Raw genomic sequence first — 22,071 nt, 5'->3', positions numbered from 1 at the left:
TATTATACCACTGTTAATACCACTCTTAATAATAACATACCAACAATAACAATAATAATAAGAAGAAGAACGACAACAAGAAGAAGAAATTATTTATTTATTTGTTCATTTTTACAACGACTTTATCCTAGTCAAAGAACAAGGTAAATTTGCAAAAAATAAATACACCATAAACATTATTATTATTATTATTATACCACTGTTAATACCACTCTTAATAATAACATACCAACAATAACAATAATAATAATAAAAAGAATGAAAACAACAAGAAGAAATTATTTATTTATTTGTTCATTTTTATAACGACTTTATCCTAGTCAAAGAACAAGGTAAATTTGCAAAAAATAAATACACCATAAACATTATTATTATTATTATTATTATTATTATTATTATTATTATTATTATTATTATTATTACGGACCTTTATAGTGACTTTTATTTATTAATATATAAGAGATTTAAAAGGGTTTTAAAACCGGATTCAGATTGGTAATGCGAAATTGTAATGCATAAACAAAGGTGAAAATATTTCGGTTTATAAAAAAAGAACACTTTTTACAGGAGATGATGGGCAGCATGACAATGTACACTAGACTGGTAGGGGAGGGGAATATAGTTGATAAATGCCTTTAAACGATGTAACTATTGTTTCAAAATAAATCCATAAATATACATATAAACATAACATTGATTGGCCTGTTGTTCAGATAGGGGCGGGATTAAGCCGGATGGGGACTCTCACTCAGACTAGTGCGAGTACGACCTCTGCTGGCTGGTTGGTGGCGCCTGCACGGAGATGGGAAAGGAGTGCGGTAGAGGGTGTGGCTCTCCGTACACAGCGCTGTACCGCACTGCGCTCGTCAAGTGTGATTGCTGTGCACGTGGCCACCACTTAATTATCTCGTTCCCACGAGGATGTCACCTTAGTGGCTCCGTAGTTCTATGCTTTAATCCAATCCACTGAGACATTCATATGTGTAAATGTCAGTGAAACCAGCAGTATTTATCTACTCGCCGGTAGGTGGGGTTTGTAGAAACCACAGTGCGTACGCAATTGGCCGGACGGTAATGGGACGCAAATGTTCACCCAATAGGAATAAAGAAGGCGGGATCTTAGTCTCGTATAAAGAAGTCAATCAGGCCGGGTATTAAAAGTCTGATGTGGAGATTACTTAGGTCGAGTGTTTCAGTCTGGTTATTTGTTTGTTTGTTTATTTAATGTAATTTAATTTGTTAGACTGTTTTAATTACATTCCTGATTGTTACCAATAGCGACCGCGCATAGCGACAGTGCAGTGCAGTGTAGTGACTCGGTGGCTGAGCGGTGCGGTGCGTCTGCGTTACAATACAGAACTGATGCAGTGAACACCAGCCTGTAAACTCTGTGTTTATAAACACTTCAGAATCATGGCTGAACAGAAGCGCACACGACTGATATGCATGCTCGGTCTAACTTTCGGCTTTTTTGTTGTCGAGGTGGTAGTGAGCAGAGTGACAGCGTCTCTGGCGATGCTGTCCGATTCCTTCCACATGCTGTCGGATGTTTTGGCGCTGCTCGTGGCCCTGGTCGCGGTGCGCTTTGCGGATCAGACCTCCGCCAGCAGCCAGAACACATTCGGCTGGATCCGCGCAGAGGTGCTGGGCGCTCTGGTTAACGCCGTGTTCCTCACCGCTCTCTGTTTCAGTATTTTACTGGAAGCAGTGGAGCGCTACACGGATCCGCGTGAGATAGAAAACCCTCGGGTTGTGGTGTGGGTCGGACTGGGTGGACTCGCTGTGAACGTGTTGGGACTTCTGCTGTTCCGTGGGTACGCCGGACACGGACACGGACACTCTCACGGCACAAATCACAGGACGTGTGAGAAACCAGAGACCTTACCGAGCAAAGAGGAGGTGTGTCATCTGCTGGTGAAAAGCAACCGTGATCAAGGCTCTCGTGCTGTTCAGTATGAAACAGGTAAGAATCATTTTCTTTTTCTTTTTTTTTCCGGCCTGGTCAGGGTCGCGGTGGCCTGGAATCAGGACGCTGGATAGCACTGTGATCCATCGCATGGAACCGCACAGTCAGACACTTACTAACTCTCCTACACTTAGGGAAAGTTTAGAGCAGCCAATCCACCCTCTGCATTTTTGGAGGTGGAAGGAAACAAGGTGACCATGCAGAGACTATAGCCAAGAACTGATACCAGGTCTACAGGATTCCTGTTTACATTTACATTTACATTTACATTTTCGGCATTTGGCAGACCTTCTTATCCAGAGCGACTTACAGTAGTGTTTCCATAGTAAACATTTCATTACTCCAGTTTAAGTAGACAACAGTCCAAGAACACAAATCTGCTAAAACCTTTTTTTTTTTAATGGAAAAGTGTGTTAGTACAAGTCAGCTTAAGTGCTTAGTAAAAAGGTGGGTTTTTAATCGTTTTTTAAAGATAGCAAGAGACTCAGATGTTCGGACAGACAAGGGAAGTTCGTTCCACCATTTGGGTGCCAGTACAGAGAAGAGCCTTGATGCTTGTCTTCCTCTAGTCCTGGGTGGAGGATCAAGTCGAGCGAGACTAGTGGCTCGGAGGTTGCGCGGTACAGAGCTGGGTTTGATTAGACCACGAAGGTAGCTTGGGGCTGGTCCATTTTTGGCTTTGTAGGCGAGCATCAGAGTTTTAAACTGAATGTGTGCAGCTACAGGAAGCCAGTTGCTGTGCAGCATCACACTTTACTAGCTGCATCAATGTGCCTCCCATAATAATTAATAATTTAGTTACTGTTATTATGAGTGCTGAGCAGCAGATATCATAGACATCAGTGCCATAGTAAAAGAGTCTGTGCTGAACCAAAAAAACAAGAAATTTAAACCCCATCGGCATGCATGTGCAGTGGATTTGGAAAGTATTGAGACTTTTGCACATTTTATTTTGTTGTGGATTTGGATTTTTACCCATTAATGAATGAATGCCGCAGCTTGTTTGGAAGCTGGGGTCAGAGCGCAGGGTCAGCCATTGCTTTGCTCAAGGGTCCAACAGTGGTTGCATGGCAGACCTGGGATTCAAACTATTAACCTTTCATTTGATAGCCCAAAACCATATCCACTAGGCTTAATCAATCATGACGATGTTATAGTAAAATTAAAAACTAATCAGCTATTGAATGTATACATTTATTTTTATAAAACACTTTATCCTTGTCAAGAAGCAGCGGGTCTGGTAACATTAGGTGCAATGCAGGAACAGGGTGGCAATCCATCCCCAGACGAAGCCAATCAGGTTTAAGTGAAAACTTGGAGCATTAGCTTATATAAGGCCGAATTTACCATTCTTAGACAGCACATATACAATTCTGCATGCTTTATGTTAGCTGTGGCCAAAATAAAATCACCTTACTAAGTAATGGTCTTGTTTTATGCCTTGTCATGTCACCATACCAGACATCACCAGTGGGGCTCCATAAGATTCTCTGGTCTTTTTGCCATCCATACAGTTAAGCATAGTGGTGGTAGCATCATGCATTGGGGGTGCTCCTTAGCAACTGTGATTTTAACAAGACAAGTAGCACTTCTAAATCCCAGGTTTGAGTCTGTTAGGTTAGTGTAATAGACAATCAATATTAATTGGGTCACTATAAGAGTTTGGGTTAACAGTTTACCATTGACTAATGGTGACTTGTTGTCAGTTAAAACAACTTTGCAAATATTGTATCTCTAGAACTGTTAGTTTACTTCTTGACTCCAGTGTGCTGACCATTCAGCACAGGGGTTTGCCACTTTTGTGTTTGAAGAATGCAGGGGTCTCACAACATGGAATGCGGAGAGGACCTGGAATTTTCAGATGCTGTTTTTTCAGGTGTATGATACACATGCTGTGATCAGATTCTTTAAATTTTTTTTATTGTCTTCTTCAAACATGTTTGTATTACTTCTACTAGTAAGAACAAGAAACATTAAACAGTTGAGCTTAAAACAGCATTTTATAGTCAGGAACGAAAACACAGCATTGATGCCTTTGTAAAATTCCCTGAATCAGGAACGTCTCATCTTTTTTTAGAAAATGCAGATGTGGCTGGTGGTTCTCATAATAAATAAAACAGACAGAAGTTTCACCTTATACAACCTTAAAGTTATTCAAAGACCAATATTTATTGAACATGTTGATAAGGTGTAGGTTTGGTTGGATTCATCCCTTTGTACTGTATATAAAACTGAACCCCATGAGATACTCAGCTGTCAAGTCAGATTGTATGCCATTCTTTGATCGTAATGTTAATCTTTGGTCCATCCCCAGAGTTATTGGATGTTGGTGATGTATTTCTTCTACTTTGTGTAGTGGAGTCTTGACTTGTATTTGTAGATGATGAGCTGTGTTTACTGTCAAGGATCTTGCAAAGTATTTCTGAGGTCATCTGGAAATCATGTCAGGTCACAGGCATGTAATATTGTTTTTTGGCCCTGCACTTTATGCATAGATATCTTTTTTAATTCTCGAAATCTTTTAATAATGTTATGGACTGTAGATGGTGAAATCCTCAAAATCCTGCAGTCATGTGATCAGAAATCTTTCTGTTTCTGCATGCACTTTTTTCAGGTACTGTAGATTTCCCCACACCCTTAAAAACTCGTCACAGGTGGACTGGCTTCTTTATATTGACCCTTGGTATAACATAAGTGTGAAATGAGCTGTGATGGATTGGTTCACTATTTACAACATCTCTGTTATATTTCTCCATCACAACTGTGACCCAAGATGAAGTGGCTTTTAGAAATAAAGGAAATGGTAAATACATATGTTGGTTATAGGATAGGGATGCCTGAAAATAAAAGGAATAAAATTAGGGGTTTAAATTATTTAAAATACTGTAGTTAAAATGGGTCACTGGAGCTGTGTTGCACCATTGCTACTTGCTTACTTTATGTATAATTCCATAATGTACAATTAGTTTATTGTAACTAGGAATAACAATTTAGGTTAATTGTGAAGGTGTCACACAGCAACAAGTCATAGAGATTTGATTCCTGCTGTTGGTCACTGTCTGTGAAAAGTTTTGCATGTTCTTTCTCTGTTTACATACGGGTACTTTGGTTTCTTTCGACTTGTCTTAAATATGCAAATCATCACAGTCTGTTAATGAGGGAATCTGTGGTGCAACAGAAGAAGTGGCCCCCAGTCCAGGGTGTATTTCTTCCCTATGTCCATGCATGAAGGTGATGCTGGATAGAGTGAATAGTGAAAATGAGAAAAACAAACATCAGCATCAATATTAATAATTCAATAATTTTGTTGGTATAACATGTGTAAAAAGTGTCGACACTTTGATTTCTAATTTAAAATCTAACTTTTCTTGAATTTTCAGACATTGTATCAAGACAAAACCTTAATGTTCCACTAAATGCCAACATCTCACTGGAGGAGCTGGAGAACAGTTCGAATTCAGCCTCCCAACTGAACATGCGTGGCGTCTTTCTACATTTATTGGGTGATGCCCTTGGCTCTGTCATTGTGGTGGTCAATGCTCTCATCTTTACATATGTATGGAGGCCGTGTGATGGTGAAAAGGTGTGTATTAATCCATGTTACAGCAGCCACTGCTCAGACCACCAACCCATTAACCCAGCTCTGGTTGGCTTGTCCAAGCAGCCCAGCAATAGCACCGGTGTCTATGTAACTGGGCCCTGCTGGGTTCTTTACCTGGATCCCACACTCTGTCTGATCATGGTGGCCATTCTGCTCTACACTTCTTTCCCACTGCTGAAGGAGTCGATCCTAATTCTTCTGCAGTCTGTGCCCAAACACATTGACATGGAGAGACTGGATAAGAAGTTAAGGAGTCTGGAGGGGGTACTGGCTGTCCACGAACTGCACATCTGGCAGCTGTCCGGAAGCCGGATCATTGCTACTGTTCATATTAAGTGCCATAACCCAGTTTTCTACATGGACATTGCTAAACGCATCAAAAGCTTCTTCCACGATGAAGGCATTCATGCAACTACAATTCAACCAGAGTTCTTGTCTGATGGCAAAGGTCAGAGTGTCTTGGAGTGTGAACTGTCCTGTAACAAAAAGTGTAACTTAAAACTCTGCTGTGACTCGAGCTGGAAATCAGGATACAAATCAGACACTTTAGTCCAAACAGAGGATCCGTGCTGTCAAAACACTCTTCAGCGGCAAACTGCAAGCTGGAATCTTAAACAGGAGCTAAAGATTGTTCGACGAACAGATATGGAATCTTCAGTCTAGGTTTGATTTCAAATATAAGAGCAAATGTGGAACAAAAATGTTAAATTGCGCTGGTCTTTATTGAATTGTTCTTACTAAGTGGCAATATTAGAAGGATGGTAAATCCAGTTTGTTGACAGGCAAATATATCGTAAGACTAAGAGAAAAAAGCATCTGAAAACTACAAAGCCTGAGCTGGCTTGTTTACATTTTAGTATCGCTAATCATGCTCCCAAAGCCCTATATAAATGAAACCAAACTGCTAGCACCTTTTGATACAATGGTTGTGGCATAAACACAGTCTGCTGCTGTCTTGTAACCAAAAGTGCCAAAATTGTACACTATGCATCATTTATGCAAAATTGTGTTCTTGAAAATAGTGTTTCAAAACTCCTGTGTAGGAGTACTATATACGTACATACTGACATCCAAATATGATACCTCATAATTTAGCATATACCTCGGGTACCATAGATGCCTTGTCTTAACTATAAACATTTCTATCATTGGCTCAAAAAAACAATTTCAAATAATATAAAAAAAAATATATATATTTTATAAAAATTCCACTATCACACCAGTGCCAAGGTTCTAAATTCCTCGGTTCAAAACTCGGTGTTGCCAGCGGTTGGCTGGGTGCCATCTAGAGGGCATAATTGGCAGTGCCTGCAGCAGACTCTAGTTGGCTACCGTGTCTGCTAGGGTGTGATGACTGGATTATATGGGTGGGGTCTTTTAATGCTGTGCAAGGACCCTGGAAAGCAGATAGAGGCGCCTGTGCAGAGTGCATGAAAAAGAAGAGGTCCGCTAAGGACTGCTCACGGGTCGGAGGAGGCGTGAGCAGGAAATATACCCTCTTCAAATGCAATCGGGGATCCCCAGCAGCGGAAGACAGATTGACTTCACTAAATTGGGAGAAAAATGGAAGAAAATGCATAAATAAATATTTTGTCACACAGAAATGCATTTATAATATCTGATACACATGGCATAAATTGTAATAAACATGACTGAAAATGGTTTTAGGAAGGAATTTCTGGAAGGAATACTGAACATTTTCCTAAATGATACAAGTCAATTATTCTGTTAAGTAGTTCATTAAAAGCATACCAAAATAGACTCCGTTATTCTCCATTGAACTGCATTTCAGGAAAGGAGAAAATACACACAGACATTTTAGTAATTGGAATATTGGTGCAATGGTAAATGTTTATTTTTTTCATACTAGTTCAAGGAGGTGAAAATATTTGGGGGATCTGATAAAAGCAATACAAAAAAAAAACATTGTTATTGAAGCAACATCATAAAATTCAATTTCCGGCTGGCTTTTTTGTATGCTTCCTGCTGGTCACGTTAGGCATGCCTCAAAAAATGAAAACATGACAAATGGCTAGCACCTTATGATAATATAATTGCTATACTATAGGCAAAACACAATCTGCTGCAGTAGTTAACCACAAAAGCAAGAAGCCATGTGCCTTAAAGCTATCCCAGTTTGCAATGTGTCCTTATTATAAAAAAGCTTTTTCATGTTGAATTTTTATAAATACACTTTAAGAGCTTAACTTTATTGTAATATGTACGTAGATACCTGATATTCTGGATACTTTGGAATGCAAAAATGCCTAAAATGTGTTTATATGAAAAAAGGTATTGTAATACATGTCATGCATATAAATCACACATCTGGCTGGTTCAGAGGTTGGCTTTTTTTCTATAAAATACCCCTAGTTCTTTGAGTAATTGAGTGAATGAGTGAGTGGGTGAGTGCTTGTGTGATGCTTTGCAATTTGTAGAGATTTGTTCAAGATGTATTCTTGCCACCATTACCTTGATCAGAAGAAAATATAATTAATTAATAAATTAAGGAATGCTTGATGAACAATGTTATGTATTTATTACATTATTGGAATTTTTTTTATTTTTTGGACACCCAAAAAATGCCTTTTTATGTAATTGACCCAATACTTAATGGTATTAATGTTTACTTGCTCAAAAGACAAATACTGTATATGTGCCTTATAAAAGACAAATAAAAATGTCCTTCTTTATACCTTGTATTATTATTTGGTTATTATAGGTTTATTTATTTGGGTGTATTACAAGTTTTAAAATTAATATTATTTATACATTTACTGTGGGCTTTAACATAATATGCACATGCAGCCATATACATACAGCAACTAAGATTGTTAATTTGGTCGTGTAGAAATGCTATTTATCTTTGTTATTTACCTCTTAATACTTAATGAGACCTCCACACCAGAAAGAAGCCACTTAAGGTACCAATTTTAAAGCAGAAGCTTTTTATTGGTACCTTAACCCTTGTGTTGTCTTAATGGTAAAAAAATGACCCATCAATATCAGCAGATAAGATCCTCTCAGTCATATTTTAACCTGCAATTTGACTTTTCCTAGAGTGACCCCAGATATTCTCAAAGTTTGTTATGAATGACAGGTTGTAAAATTTAATTAAGCTGCCTTATTTTAGGGGTTTAGGACAAGGGGAGTATATAAAATGTTAAGACTCCACAAGGGTTAAAGCTTGATTGAAGATTGTTGCTGATTACACTGACAAAAACGAGCAGGGGCTTTTTTCCATGGCAGCTTCAGGTCCATAGGAATGCAAAATTTACTCGAATACATTCGAATACATTTTGGAATACTATGCAGAATCATTTTCTCTCAGCATATTGTGACAATATGGGTTTACTTTGCCACCAAACATAGACAATATAATTAGTAACAAGGAATTAGGCCATACCACAAAGTTAAATAACAGAATGTTTTTATGTTCTACCAAATAAAACATTTGGTATTTGATATTGCTATTTACATATTTCTGATCAAATATATTTTGTTATTCTTAACATATAATAAACTAGATGTTCCAATCACTTAGACTTAGACTCTAATAGTTGCAATAAATGTCATAGCATTTTATCCCCAAATAACCAAACATGGTTAGACTCAGAACCTTGAGTCCATTCACATGGGTATTGTATACACCCACTGTTTCTGCCTCAAAATATTCAGGCTTGTTTAGGATACAGCTTTCTGTTGAGAAACAATAGTGTTAGGATAGAGTAAGAACACACAGTGGTGTAATTTAATGAGGGCAGTGTGATGCAATCACTTAAGCAGTCTATGCGGCACTGTTTAAAAACAATGGAGAATAACTCTTATTCAGCCCAGGCACAGTCCTCTGATCAGTCCTACAAGATAAGAAAAAAATGTTGTGCCTGCTATTGTGTAGAATTTAAGAATTGAATGGTTATTACTGATTAATCAACTGGTTGTGGGTAGAATAGTAATAAGTATTCTTCTCCTGATGTGTAAGAAAAATGTTTTTCTTAAAAATGGTAACCTTAAATTTAGCCGAGGGAGATTTATACTTCACATTAAAAACACTTGCTGCAACATAATGAACAGTGTTTACTACTGGGTTATATGACCTTTCCTACTGAATACACTTTTTGATTGTTTTGGGAACAATCAAACATTGATTGCTTGTTGCAATTTTGGATTTTCAAGTAGAATTTTTGCCCATTCTTGCTTGATACAAGACTTCAGCTGCTCAACAGTCTTTGGCGCTGTTGTATGATTCTCCTCATGATCTTATGTGCCGTACAATTGCAATAGGGGACAAATCCGAAGTTTTTGATGCAGCAGTGGACTGTTAAGTGACAATGAGCCTGTATGGCCATGTTCATCACAACACCTTACAAGGACTGAAATTTCTCCGGATTTCTTAAATCTTTTCACAATATCATGTACAGTGTATAGTGAAACACTACATTATTTGCAATCCTGTGCTGAAAAAATGTACGTCCTCCTAAAAAGCCTTTAGTGGATCCATCTTTTATACACAAACATGATACCCTCATCTGTTATTAATTTACCTGTTATGGTGGAATGTTCCATGTGTATGTGTTAATAATTATTTAGTAGTTTTTTTTACCTCATTACTAGCCCTAAATTGCCCCCCGTCCCAACTTTTTTTGGAATGTGTTGCAGGCCTAAAATGTAGGAATGGGGGTTGAGCAGACAAAACAACCCAGAAAATATCTTGGGTTCAAACTGTCTGCAATCAAATAAAAGTCGAAGTAAATGTAAGGAACACTGAATTTTTATTTTATTTGCATTTTCCATACTGTCGCAACTTTTTCTGATTTGGGGTTGTACAATCAGTCCAGTATATAATATATTTCTGACCGTAGCATGTAAAACTATTATGAAATAGACATTACCATGCACATTTCAGGTGGTCCTAACGTTTTGGCTCGTCAGAGTATGTCTGTGAGGAAACCAGAGGACCTGAAGGAAACCGGTGGACATGGTAAGAACATACATAACTATTCACTGACAGCACCTAGAAGTGAGAACTGAATCCAAGTTTTGCTTTGCGTCACTTACTGTACCGGGCACACCAGCAGGGGCGGCTCGTTTTTGTTAGGGCGATCGGGCGATGTACCACCAAAGGGCGAAAGGGAAGAAATTTTTCTGTCACATTCAACCAGTGTTAAACTAGCTGTGACAGTCTGTCTTGCCTTTGAATATTGTAGTCCAATCAGTGTCGAGTTGTGTTCCACATAGTACCGCCCCTTTTGGGGCGACTAAAGTCTGACTGAAAATCGCCCCAGATTGCTCTCATACACTCTCATGTTAAAGCTGTTTTTTTCGAACTGCAGGCACTGCAATACATTCTGAATGAGTTCCAGGAGGGCTCGCACTTACGTGCTTGCGTCACACGTAATCGTTCCTTATTTGGAAACTAAACGTGGTGTTCCATATTTTTATCAGTGGGAGAGAAATGCTGCAGATTAGACTGAGACAGGCCGATATGTAGGAAACAGAAGGAAACTGCTGCTACCGTGGGAATTAGAAAGCGTTTGGTTATTATTTTAAGTAGTGTTCACGTTTAGTCTTAGTAACGCCGTGTGTGCGCAGGAATTTCAGCATAACAACCTGTTATTACTTCAATGTTTGAGTAGCTCAGTGGGCAGAGCGCGTGGCGTGTATTTTTCCACCCTAGGTTCGAATCCGGCTTAGGGCGAAAATAAAGTAACACTTTTCTCACTGCCCCCTAAGCAACGCAGTCCATAACCGAAGCTGCATGTCAGTGTGAAGATGGATTATGTAAATAAATCATTTTGATAATGTTCCTATGACTGTGTAAGACCCGTTATATTTTTTATAGGTGCAACCCTAACCGCCTACCCCCTGCTCCCGCTCAGGTAAACACCCGCCATACCACCCCCCACCCTATGCCTTCCGCCAACCCGTCAGCCCAGGGTGTTCCTTATTTCCAGTTCTGAAAGTTGCCAACCCTAATTGGAGCAGCTAGCGATCTCGTCAAAATGACCACCATTACCTCATGATCTGCTGCGCCTAAAATAAAATGCTGATGAAGACTGAATGAAATTGTTAGTGTGAAGGCTTTATTTAATTTTATGATTAATGGTAAAGCTGGTCTCTCTCCATGTTCAAAGTTATTTGTGAGGGCAAACTGACAGATGACTTAAGATGTTAATTATTTAAGCTTTAATTTACCCATTGAACGGGTCACCTTGGCCATCATCGCAACAATTGCCCCCCCTGAGAGATTTTGAGACATTAAGGTCACCACCGTGCCTTAGAGAGGGTAGGAATGCGGCTGTAAATAGTCCTCGACTCCACCAGGCGGAGTAAGATCATAAATGAGAAGTGTGTGATTGGCGCTGCAGCTCTGCACTCTTATCCTCTCCTTCCGCTTGTCAGCATTGACCTCCCAAGATGGCAGCGGTACGAGCTGTAGGTGTTCTGTCCAGATTTACAGTGAAGGGAAGATATTCGCTTATTTCAGGTAAAGGCATTATATAAAGTTATAATTTTACTTCTAGGTATATATTACACGAGTCCTGGTTTGGTGGGAAATTACGCAGCTGGAAGTTGAGCTAGTTAGCTGAGTTAGAGTAATGGCCAACTGCTGTTGATGTGTTACATGGTTAAACACCTGCTGCTATTGAACCTACTACAGCTACATTAGTTTCTGCTGTGTGTAAGTTTAAGCTTTACACTAACGTGCTTCTATTAAAGATCATGTGCTTCATGTCATTGGGTACAGTACTTAACCTAGTTAGCCTGCTAATTTAGCATGGTGGCTAAAAGTACTGGATCAGCGCAGAAACGCAATGAATGAAATAAATCGTTTCAAGATTCTGATCTTTACATTAAGCATGAAGTTACAGAATCTCTGTTGTTATAGTAAATACTTCTCTATACTGCACTGTTTAACGACTTCAACTCATGATTAACGGCGTGTATTGATTGAACTTCTAATCTAGTGCAGCGGGGTAATTAAATTAACATACATTAGTCGTAACATGTTGTGTTTATGATTTAATCTTTTCTGAAATAGCAGAAATGTCTTTTTGATCTCGGACAAAGTCATGACTCCTGCTGCCCTGCATGTAGAGAATGTAGGTAAAAGGTCACCAGTCTGTGCCGCCAACGCGGTTGCCAGATCTGTGGAATTTAAAGCAATATAATGACAAAATTAGGTGAAACACAGTGAGGAATGTGATAAAACAGAATTGCTGAAACAGGGTGATCGACGCATATGAATCATAAGCCTGAAAAAACACAGCCATGCAGGCTTGTTTACATTCTTCCTGCTAGTCACAATTTTTGGATGAGAATCAGACAACATTTGGATGTGTCCAGACATTGCAAAATTGTACCCAAGATCAAAAACACTGAGGGTCATCTACACTTTGCCAAAGCAATATTCAGTTATTAATTATTAAAAAATCAAATACATGTTTTTATATTTTTATGTTTTTTCTATAGCAACAGAAATATAATTTCATTAGCTTAAAACCTTCAGGTATGAAATTGGATCCAAAATTATTTAAAAAAGAATATTACACACATTCATATATATTCATATATTCATCTGTGGGCTGCATTTGCCTCCTGGCACTGATGTTGAACATGTCAGAGGCATGGTTATTTGCCCAGGACTTAACAGTTTGTAAAAAAAATCTTCTGCAACCTTCATCTGCTTCCCACAGAATGAACTTATGTGGGGTCACGACCCCAAGTTTAAAACTTGCGAACTCACTATCACACAATTTCTGTAAATTCACTATAAACTCCTTAGCATATTTGTCAAGACTCAGATTCACACATTATTATTATTATTTTTTTTTTACTATTTATTATTATTTTTTAAACTTGTGTGTATCTGAGCCATGCATAATGCAGAGAAAATAAGACATTCCTCAACTATTTATTTTAGCCAATGATGATAAAACCATTACTGCCCATTTTATAGCCACATAATATGTTCTCCATGCAACATACTCCAAAGTATAAAAGAAAATGGCTTACATAGGGCAGAACAAGGCTTTTTGCAGTCATTTAGCAGATTAAAATGATGAGCGGGACAGTAAGGCTAAAGTAAAGTTTTCTCAGATGAACTATGTATATTTGAAGGCATAACTTGCAGGGGTTTGTTTCTCATAACCAGGACTTTCTTTGCCTGACCAGACACATGACACATGCAGACACATAATAGGCCAGTTGTAATAACAAATGTTCTCTGTAATTAATAAACATGTAAATATGTTGTCATAAATGTACCCATACTATACAGTTTGCTAATATATATTATTTTTTATACACAGGTTTCTCTTCAAGAAGAAGCTTTGGTGTTGCCTCCTGCCTAATGGGTAAATGTTTCTTCTTTTTCTTTATGTGGCCAAAGTATTGTGACTTGTCATTTCTTTTATTCGACTCTGCTCAAAAATAGTATGTTTGGAAAACAATTAAAACAAGTTTTCACTGGGTTTTTTTTTTTAGCTCGTAAATATGTAAATTATGAGGTCAAGGAGGACGTGGCTGTTGTTCGCATTAATGACCCAAATTCAAAGGTAAAGTATGCTTTATCAGTTTACTGTTCCTTAGCCTCACACGATTGTTAGGTTATTGGAAGCATCTTTAATTTCTTTGTTGACAGGTAAACACCCTGTCAGTGCCAATGCAGAAGGAGATGATAGAGGTTATAGATGAGATTTGGGCCAACGATGCAATCAGAAGTGCTGTGATGATCTCCTCAAAGCCTGGCTGCTTTATTGCAGGAGCCGACATAAAGTTAGTAACGCTTTTTACATTCCAGTATATGATGACAAACTTTTTATTACATTTCATATAGTTTGTATTCCTGCCTTGTGCCTAGTCCTCCAATGATGGGCTTGCAGCCCTGATCATGATGGAGATAACTGAAAGAAGATAAATGACAAGAAAAATGAATGATTATTATTGATTATGTGTACTTTTGTTGAGTATAGCATGATCCAGGCATGCAAGAGTGCAGAAGAAGTAAGCAGACTCTCTCAGGAGGGACAGAAGATGTTCGAGAGGATTGAGAAGTCTCCAAAACCTATTGTTGCTGCCATCAATGGATCCTGCCTCGGTGGAGGACTTGAGGTAATAAAGTAAAAAAATATTCACTAATTTAATAATTGTACAAGCTTTGCTGGGGTGGCACGGTGGCTCAGTGGGTAGCATTGTCACATCACAGCAAGAAGGTCCTGGGTTTGATCCCCAGGTGGGGCGGTCCAGGTCCTTTCTGTGTGGAGTTTGCATGTTCTCTCCGTGTCTGTGTGGGTTTCCTCTGGGAGCTCTGGGAGACATGCAAGTGAGGTGAACCGGAGATACAAAATTGTCCATGACTGAGTTTGATATTAAAACTGATGAATCTTGTGTAATGAGTAACTACCTGTTCTGTCATGAGTGTAACCAAAATTGTGTAAAAAATGACTTTAAAATCCTAATAAATAAATAATATACAAGCTTTGCTTGATGTTAGGATGTTTTACTGTGCCAGATACCCCTATCCCCCCCCCCACCCCGCCCCCAGCGTTCAAGTCATGGCTACGACCTTGTCTCAAATTAAATCATATCTACAATCCTAATTCTAAAACTTATGAAATGAATTGTGTGCTTCTTGACCTTTAACAGCTTTTTTTGTTCACTCATTTTTGTAGTTTGCCATCGCTTGCCAGTACAGAGTGGCCACAAAGAGTAAAAAGACAGTTCTGGGCACTCCTGAAGTCATGCTTGGTCTTCTGCCTGGTGCTGGAGGAACACAAAGGCTACCTAAAATGGTCTCTGAAAACTTTACGTAGTTCCGACAACTCATAATACGTATAAAATCATCATTTTATGTAAAGATGAGTGTATTTTATTAACTCTCTGTTTAATCTAATAAAATGTTATGTTTGAATCAAGGTTGGTATGCCCAGTGCCTTTGATATGATGCTAACAGGAAGGAATATCCGTGCAGATAAAGCCAAGAAAATGGGGATAGTTCACCAACTGGTTGACCCACTTGGTATTTATTTATTTTTGTTACTAAATTCAAGTTTCTTTTCTTTTTAAATAAGTCTTCTAACTTTTCAACTTCTCCAAAAAAAATTAGGACCTGGCGTGACAGACCCTGAGAAAAGGACCATTGAATACTTGGAAGAGGTTGCTGTGGACTTTGCCCGAGGAATTGCCGACAAGAAAATTAAACTCACCAAAGAAAAGGGTTTAATGCAAAGTATGTAGATGTTATATCTTTACATTGTCATGTGCCATTTATTGTGTTCCTTATTTTACATTGCTGTCCATTGTTTTTGTTTTCGCAGAAGTACAAGACTACGTCATGAGCTTTGGGTTTGTGCGAAATCAGATCTACAACACTGTACAGAACAAAGTTATGAAGCAAACAAAAGGGCTGTATCCTGCACCCATGAAAATCATCGAGGTATGCAATATTTTTGTCATTTTTGCCATGTGTTTTGTCATTAACCACATGGAAACAGATCATTAACCACATGGAAACAGATCATTTCAGCCACAGAGGCCTTTAAAATGCCATTTTATCATTGATTATGTTCATTCTTTCATTCTTTTTGTAGTGTGTGAAGTCTGGAGTGGAGCAGGGTTCAGATGCGGGATACCTAGCAGAGTCCCAGGTACACTGTTTTTGTTGTTTAGAGGTAAAATGTAATATGGCTTTTATTGTGCAAGTTAAAATGGTAAAGCTTTAAATCTATTGTTTCCACATTGCAGAATTTTGGTAAATTGGCAATGACCTCTGAATCTAAAGCACTTATTGGACTTTACCACGGTCAAGTTACTTGCAAAAAGAACCGATTTGGAGTTCCAGAAAAGGATGTTCAGTAAGTGCTTCTAGCTGCTCTCAGATCCTACATCCATCTTCATAAGTGTTTTCTTTGTGTCCCCCACAACCATACAGTGAATTATTTCTTGTTCACTAATCCATTCTCTATAGAACACTGGCTATCTTAGGAGCAGGACTAATGGGTGCTGGAATCGCCCAGGTTACAGTGGATAAGGGAGTTGACACTATTCTTAAAGACACTACTGTGGACGGCATGAACCGAGGACAGCAGCAAGTTTACAAAGGGTGAGTATGAAAGAATCAAACTAACTATCTGCTACACATGCTCATAGTGTTAGACTCATTTTGCTTGTCTCTCCTAGATTAAATGACAAGACCAAGAAGAGGAGCATTACCACATTTGAAAGGGACAGCATACTGTCCAACCTCACAGGACAGCTGGACTACAGTGGCTTTCAAAAGGCAGACATGGTGATTGAAGCTGTATTTGAGGATATCAACATTAAACACAAAGTCCTGAAAGAAGTCGAAGCTGTAAGTAATTGTGTAAATAGCCTGACGTAAAAACCATGAACAACAAATGATATGGACTTGAGTAATAAAATGTTCTTTTTAGTCTCATATCAAATGAGGCTCGTTATGTGTTTTTTAGTATTGTAATTAATTATAAAAACTTCATACTGGTATTATAATGCATGCAACTAGATGATGCAATAGTAAGTCATTTTAATTTGCCTTATCTTTAATTTACATATTACTTAACCAGTTGTTATGCTGACGCTATTTCAAAAAAGAAACTATGTATTTGTATGCAAACATGACCTTGTGAAATCACCTCATAATTCTGACATGATTGTGTAATAATGGCAAACGCAAAATTATAGAATACTGTCTGTCTCCCATTCCTCCTTTTTTCCATTTTTGGTCATATCTAATCACCCAGTTGTATCTCCTCTACTGCAGCAAACCCCCACTTTGCCCCTTGGAGGGCCGTACCCGACGCCCACCTTTTCTGCCGTGTCCAGTAGCCAACCATTTCTTTTCACCGTTACAAGTCGGGATCACACAGGGATCGGTATTGGGTACGGAGAGTCACGTATTGATCTCAGTCAGTCACCATCTCCGTGCAGGGGCAGTCAACCAGCCTGCATGAGAAATCCCTTCAGTCTTGCTATCCTCAGACATAGCCTATCATGTCTGTATAGTTGCCCAACTAAGACTCGAACATAAGAGCTGGAGACCTCAGCAGTGGTGGATTAGCACTTTACACCGCTGTGCCACCCGAGCACCCGTAGGATACTTATTTTTATTTGGTGACGATCGATTTTTATGCATTTTTCTTCGCCATGTTTGCAAAATGCAACAAACGTCTGAGCATTAGTTTGCTTTGAACTCATAATCTACGATAAAAAGGTCCAAGTAAATATTAGTGTGTGAATTTTCTTTTTTTATAGCCAGACTGTGTAGTTTGTCCCACTTTCAAACCAGGTTTCCAATATTTCATTTTTTTTTTATTAGGTTGTCTCTCCCCACTGTATATTTGCGTCCAACACGTCAGCCCTCCCCATCAAAGACATTGCAGCTGCCAGTAAACGACCAGAGAAGGTCAGTCATCTTATGGATTTTTTCTTTAATAGTAAATAACAGACCATGTTAATTACTTGGATAAATAAACTGTATGCTTTCTTTCAGGTTATTGGAATGCACTATTTTTCTCCAGTGGACAAAATGCAGCTTTTGGAGATCATTACCACAGATAAAACCTCTAAAGACACGACCGCATCTGCCGTGGCACTGGGCCTGAAACAGGGCAAAGTCATCATTGTTGTTGGGGTGAGTTATGTGCACTACCTTAAATGGGAAACCATGACTCCAAGTCAAAACATAGGTTGCATTTATTTGCCAAATTGCATACTAGTACCGATTATCCTGTAGAGATAAGAATAAAACTTCAACTAAAATTCAGCCTGGGGCCATTAAAAAAATAAATAAAGTAACCTAAAGTGCATGAAGCAAGTGAAGTCTGGGACATGGGGCTTGGTGTAAATGCACATGCATTAGAGGTAGGTTTTTGTAGTCTATTTACTAACCACCATAGCTGAAATTATAACACCATGCACCTTTCAACAGATGCTTTTGTCTTTAAATGTTTTCTGGAACTATTACAATAATCCATAATTAATGACTTGCAGGATGGACCTGGATTTTATACCACCAGGTGTTTAGCTCCTATGTTAGCTGAAGCAGTCAGAGTACTCCAGGTTTGTATGTTTTCTCCACTAATAACAGCAATTGTACATAAAAACACATTAGTAATATTCTAAAGCTGTACTACACCTTAACAGGAAGGTGTGGACCCCAAGAAACTGGATTCTTTGACTACAGGCTTTGGCTTCCCAGTGGGTGCTGCTACCCTGGCTGATGAAGTGGGAATTGATGTTGCTGCTCATGTCGCCGAGGACCTGGGCAAAGCTTTCGGCTCTAGGTTTGGTGGAGGAAATCCTGAACTTCTGAAAACAATGGTGGAGAAGGGATTCAAAGGTAATTTAAACTGTGCTCTAGGACATGGACATACATTGTGCAACTGATAAGTCTCTACTTGTATTCAGACTCACTTGTACTCTGTTTTGCTAGGCCGTAAATCTGGTAAAGGATGCTACCTCTACCAGCCCGGAGTCAAACGCAGAGAGGTCAACCCAGAAATTGGGGAGATTTTGAAGCGCTTTAAGATGACGCCAAACCCTGCAGTGTAGGTCTAATCATCCATGTGGCTTCTCATACCTAGTCTTTATTTTTATTTCTGCATAATCATCATGGCTGTGCTCCCACTCTCTGCTTATATAGGTCATCAGACTCTGATGTGCAGTACAGACTGGTGTCTCGCTTTGTGAACGAAGCTGTGATGTGCCTACAAGAGGGAATTCTCGCCAACCCAGTGGAGGGTGATATTGGAGCAGTGTTTGGACTAGGTTTCCCCCCTTGCCTTGGAGGTGAGCCTCATAAAACCTCAGATTACCTGTTAAATGCTGGGACCAATGTGTCAGGGGCAACCATGAGATCATCACTTATCAATTTAGTGACAAATTAAAACTGGAACTGTTGCCTGATGGATCATTGGTTTGTCTAACAAGGCTAATGACCAGGATGATACGATGGCGGTTTGGCAGATTGGCAGTTCCTGCAGCAGAAAAAAACCCATCCCCACTCACTAGAGAACTAACTTTGGGTCAGTGATGCCAAGCTGTGTAGTGGATTCATAGAAAGGCATTTTGTGAACCAATGTTCTGCCTTCTGAGGTAAAATCAAATATTGGTGATAACTGGACTTTCCAGCAAGTCAATGATCCCAAGCAGATGTTCAAGTCAAAGCTTGGTTAAGGAATCAGTCAGGAAATAACCTGGACCAAACTTCTCATTCTCCATATTTAAATCCCACAGAAAATCTTTGGTGGGATTTATAGAAATCAGTTGCAGCACAAAAACCATCAAACCTCAAGGGCGCCCAGGTGGTGCAGCGGGATATTCCGCAAGCACACCAGCACAGAGATTCTGAACTCCTCGGTTGGAAACTTGGCGTTGCCACCGGTTGGCTGGGCGCCGTCTGGCTGGCATAATTTGCAGTGCCTGCAGCAGATACTAATTGGCCACCGTATCTGCTAGGGTGGGACAACCGGACTATGTACGGGTGGGATCTTTATACGCTGTGTAAGGACCCTGATTGGCGGAAGAGACGCCTGTGCAGAATGCAGGGGCGTGAAGAGGAGGGCTGTGCACATGTCGGATGAGGCGGGGGCAGCGAAATGCTCTCCTCAGATGCAATTGGGTATCTCTCAGCAGCGGAAGACAAATCAACTGCACTAAATTGGGAGGAAAATGGGGAGAAAATGCATTTAAAAAAACCGCAATAAGCCAAATTGGAAGCTTTTGCACGAGAATAATGGGCGGAGATTTCAGCGAGAGAGAAGTCAGAAGCAAATCACTTACTAAAAGATTTCCAGGCATAACAATGTTCCACCAAGTACTGAGACTGGGGGTGAAATAATAGTGCATTAGTCAACTGTTTTTCAAAATTGCTAGTATTTATCAATAAATATTTTGCTAATATAAATCTACAGTGTCTACATCCCAATGGATGTGTGTGTATATATAGGATATTGTAGATCATTCCACTGTAATGTTTTCTAAATAATAATCAACATTTTTCGCTTTGACAGGTCCCTTCCGCTTTGTGGACAGCTTCGGTGCAGATAAATTAGTAGAGAAGATGAGGAGGTTCGAGGAAGTGTACGGAAACCAGTTTACTCCATGCACACTTTTGCTCGAACATGCCAAGGATCCCAGCAAGAAATTTCACAAATGACTTTATTAACATGTGCCATTAATATTTAGTATCAACAAAATGCTGTCAGATGGAGAACTGACTTCGTGCACTTAGAGAAGTAAGAATGTGTTCATTGTATCAAAGGAATCTTTTTGTTAATAAAACTAAATGAAATCAGTGGTAGTTACCATGACTTATTAAAGTAACATTTGTATTCAATTACATGTTTATGTTTGGGTAGTTTTAATGAAATGAATATGTTTGGTAACTTGGGGGTTTCCTAATGGCTGTAAATGAGTACAGGATAAATGTTAGTACATTTTATGACTTGTCAATCATGTAAGTCCTCTACATTCAAATGTTCTTATTTGGTGAGGCAACAGCACTTACTAGAACTCTCTGATGAGATAAACAATGCAATGAAAACAGTAAATAAAATCAAATGCCTTAAATTGTAAGTATTATGTGCATTTATAAAATATGAACAATAAGATTGTTGCTTATTGCTATTAGTGTGTGTTCTTAAGTAGTCACTGGTAGTCAGACAAACTGATCATACTGATCTAGTCCATACAGTTCCAGTTTTGATTAGCCACTCCATAGAACTCGAGTGTATCCTAATGTCTTCTGGCATACGCCAGTCGACCCTTTCTTTGTTTCCCTGGTCAAGAGTGGCGTAGGTCGTGGAGTTCAGCTATAAAGTCCTAGGATGTTAAGTGATCTTATAATTGCCCGACACATTTGTCCCAACATTCATCAGGTCATCCTGTAAGTACTAGCAATAACTTCTTATTGTACTGATTGCTAAGGTACTGAAAAATAAGGAATTAAAATTGCTAAGGCTGAAGCTGCTGTATTGTAGGTTTAGAATTTCCGGACAACACTTTCATTGCTGTCTCTAAGAGTGTTTAAGGTCTTGGAAATCTTTCACCCATTGTGCTTTTGGTACATTGAAATGATCTCCTCTTTCAGTTGTTGTGACAGCTCCTCAGTTTTCACCATGGTTACAACACACCTTAAATGCCTAAGCTGAACTTTAGTTCATACAGAGTAGCAGTAGGTTTCGAGATCAGCAATATTATGTAGTTGAACTACTGTATTGTGACATGCCAGTAATAACTTTTAATCTTGCTGCTCTGTAATACATTCATTTTCTTTAATCATTTAACCGATACTGCTAAAAAGTTGAGCTCTAAATCCTTATTTTCTTTAGTTGTTCATCAGAGGAAGAGGAAATGTTACTGCAGCTATTACCAGTTATTAAACAGACATACATTTCCTTGCATGGATTGTAAATAATTGTGTTGTAATAATATACTTCAGAATTCTTGATGCTGGCAGCAGCCAAATAACAACAGGATAGAT

The 22,071-nt window shown here is 38.9% G+C and overlaps 2 protein-coding genes across 2 annotated transcripts; both read left to right on the top strand.

Annotated features, from left to right (window-relative positions):
- The first annotated feature begins 1,353 nt into the window (after positions 1–1,353).
- Positions 1,354–6,255, top strand: slc30a1b (solute carrier family 30 member 1b). Its single transcript, XM_063007630.1, has 2 exons — positions 1,354–1,942; positions 5,347–6,255. The coding sequence occupies exons 1-2, from the start codon at positions 1,414–1,416 to the stop codon at positions 6,228–6,230; spliced, it is 1,413 nt and encodes a 470-aa protein (XP_062863700.1). The 5' UTR covers positions 1,354–1,413; the 3' UTR covers positions 6,231–6,255.
- Positions 6,256–11,966: 5,711 nt separating this feature from the next.
- Positions 11,967–21,158, top strand: hadhab (hydroxyacyl-CoA dehydrogenase trifunctional multienzyme complex subunit alpha b). Its single transcript, XM_063007851.1, has 20 exons — positions 11,967–12,054; positions 13,880–13,924; positions 14,055–14,125; positions 14,212–14,345; positions 14,543–14,681; positions 15,242–15,361; positions 15,486–15,588; positions 15,676–15,798; positions 15,887–16,005; positions 16,160–16,216; positions 16,314–16,423; positions 16,537–16,671; positions 16,749–16,920; positions 17,905–17,991; positions 18,079–18,219; positions 18,579–18,647; positions 18,732–18,927; positions 19,021–19,135; positions 19,231–19,376; positions 20,600–21,158. The coding sequence occupies exons 1-20, from the start codon at positions 11,985–11,987 to the stop codon at positions 20,743–20,745; spliced, it is 2,298 nt and encodes a 765-aa protein (XP_062863921.1). The 5' UTR covers positions 11,967–11,984; the 3' UTR covers positions 20,746–21,158.
- The last annotated feature ends 913 nt before the right edge of the window (positions 21,159–22,071 follow it).

This window comes from Trichomycterus rosablanca, chromosome 13 (assembly GCF_030014385.1).
Source record: "Trichomycterus rosablanca isolate fTriRos1 chromosome 13, fTriRos1.hap1, whole genome shotgun sequence".
Lineage (NCBI taxonomy): Eukaryota > Metazoa > Chordata > Actinopteri > Siluriformes > Trichomycteridae > Trichomycterus > Trichomycterus rosablanca.
Note: the sequence above shows the minus strand (reverse complement) of the source record. Positions and strands in the feature narration are given on the sequence as shown.